This window comes from Myotis brandtii, unplaced genomic scaffold (genome assembly GCF_000412655.1).
Source record: "Myotis brandtii unplaced genomic scaffold, ASM41265v1 scaffold1064, whole genome shotgun sequence".
Lineage (NCBI taxonomy): Eukaryota > Metazoa > Chordata > Mammalia > Chiroptera > Vespertilionidae > Myotis > Myotis brandtii.
Genome location: NW_005353602.1, coordinates 471,597 through 473,839, shown reverse-complemented (window position 1 = coordinate 473,839; position 2,243 = coordinate 471,597). Strand labels below are relative to the sequence as shown.

Below are 2,243 nucleotides of genomic sequence, written 5' to 3'. Positions count from 1 at the left end.
GTGGGGAGGGGGGGAAGCAGGCCCCGCGGCCACGGCCTGCCCAGCCTGGTGTGGGCGTGGGAGCGGTCAGGCTTCAGATCCCGGCCACGTGACCTTAGGCAAGTGACTTTGCCACTCTGGGCCTCAGTTTCCCCATTTGTAAAGTAGAAGTGCTAGCAGAAGCCTAGGAAACGCTAAGCGCAGAACCCGGTCCCTATCAGCCTCGGTGACGTACAGCGATTATTTTTATTATTTTTGTTGTTGTTAATCCTCACCGGAGGATGTTTTTCCCATTGATTTTTAGAAAGAGTGTGTGTGTTGGGGGGGGGGAGAAACATTGATGTGAGAGAGACACATCGACTGATTGCTTCCCCACATGTGCCCAGACTGGGGCCGGGGATCGAACCTGCAACCCTGTGCCCTTGACCAGGAGTCAAACCCTCGACCCTTCAGTGCACAGGTCGATGCTCTAACCACTGAGCCACCAGCCAGGGCACAGCTACTGTTATCAGTGATAGCAGTAACTCTAAAGTCACCCGCTGAGTCTTCCTCTTACGCCAAGTCCAGACGCCCTAGAATCTGGGGAGGCTTCAGGAAGAATCCAGCCTTTTCCTTAGGAGAGGGACGAGAACACGCCCTAGCTGAGTCCCCGCGGGCGGGGAGATCCCAGCACGCTCTGAGGAGAGCCCCTGTGGAGAAGGGAGCCAACAGCTAGGGAAACTGAGGCAGGATGGCCAGATCCCCAACTGGGGCTTAGTGACTCCCTACCCTTGCTCGAGGGCGTGGCCTTGGCCCAGGAACATGGGGAGGAGGGTGGCATGGGAACCACGCGTGACTCAACTCCCTCCCTGGAGGGGCAGATGGCGCTCCCTCGCGGCCTCACCAGCCTCCATCAGCCTCCAGGCCCCCCTCCTGGTTTCACTGCCCCAACGCTTCCGGGGTCTCTCTTCTCGGGGCTCAGGGAGGACATCTCAGAGAGGGAGGCAGGGGCTTGTCCAGGTGCCGCATTCGCACAGCAGCGAGCCCTCGGCCTCCGTGGGTTGCGGGGCTGTGCTGACTGGGGGCGGCTGAGGAGGATGGAGGGGCTCCAAGCAGCGCCCCCCTGGACACAGCTGCAGCGTTGGGGAGGGGGCAGGTGGTGGAATCGAAGGCAGGGTGCTCCTTGCTGGGGGCCCGCAGCTGGGGGCCCGCAGCTGGGGGAGTCAGGCAGAGCAATGGCTCAGAACCCAGGTTCCTGCTCACCTTGGCCGCAGGGTAAGTCCTAGCTGGTCCTCCACCCTCCCAGCTGCACGGGGCTGGGAGACCCGGTCCAGGGCTCCCATTGCACAGATGGGAGATGGAGACCCAGAGAGACCCAGGTTCAAGGTCAAACAGCCGATGTCCTGACAAGGATCCCATACCTACACCAGGTGCTGACACCCTCAGAACCCCTTCTGGGCTCCAGGCCAAGCAGGAGGGGGACCCCCCCCCACCACCATTCTGCTGACCCGGCAACTGCTGACTCCACCCGGGTCCCCCCCCCCCACACACACACACTCCTCCCATTTTGTTGATAGGAGCCCACCCAAGCCAGGAGCGACACCTCCCCATCCCCATCCCCATCCCCACGCCCATCTCCAGCTGCGACAGAATCTGCCCCTCCAATCTCCGGCTGCCGCTCTGTAAGACCCTTTAGTTACATCCCAGGATCAAAGACATCCAGCCTGGGGGGCAGGGCGGGCATCTGGGCATGGGGCAGCGATGGGCATGGGGCCTCTCCCCCCATGAAGGTGTATCTGCCTCAATACAGGGTCTCAGCGTCTTAGACAGGAACCCATGCCCACTTCACCGACCCTCCCCGGCACGCGGAATGGGCGACCCCCACCCCACCCCGTGCCCCGCACGCCCCTCGCTTCGGGAGGACTCACACGTCCTTGGCGGGCAGCGCCCGGCCCTCCACCACGCGGACATTCAGGGAGCTGATCTTGGCCATGGCGCCCAACCCCAAACTTTCAGGGCGGGAGGGCGCCCGGGTTCCGAGGCTGGACCGCGGGGAAGGGGGGTGGCAGAGAAAGGAATCTACATGTCACCAGCTGCAAGCCTGGTGCCCTGTCCCGGGTCCCAGCGCCTCCTGTCCGAGACGCGGGGAGCTGGGCGGGAGGTTTTCGAAGGAGGAGAAAGGATCGGTGTCCTCGGAGGGGGCGCCCTCCCCGCGTCCCCCGCGGACTCCACAGGTAGGATCCGCGTGCGGAGCAGGTGGGGCGCGCAGGGAGCGGCCGGCTTTT

The 2,243-nt window shown here is 63.4% G+C and overlaps 1 protein-coding gene across 1 annotated transcript in view; it reads right to left on the bottom strand.

The window, feature by feature from the left end:
* The window catches only part of RASAL1 (RAS protein activator like 1 (GAP1 like)), a gene marked incomplete at its 3' end in the record, with an annotated part of 23,217 nt that extends 20,980 nt beyond the window's left edge, over nt 1-2,237 (bottom strand). Inside the window, exon 1 of the mRNA XM_014541155.1 lies at nt 1,887-2,237. Coding sequence (XP_014396641.1) covers nt 1,887-1,951 — 65 coding nt within the window. The remainder of the gene's footprint in view (nt 1-1,886) is intronic.
* Nucleotides 2,238-2,243: the final 6 nt, after the last annotated feature.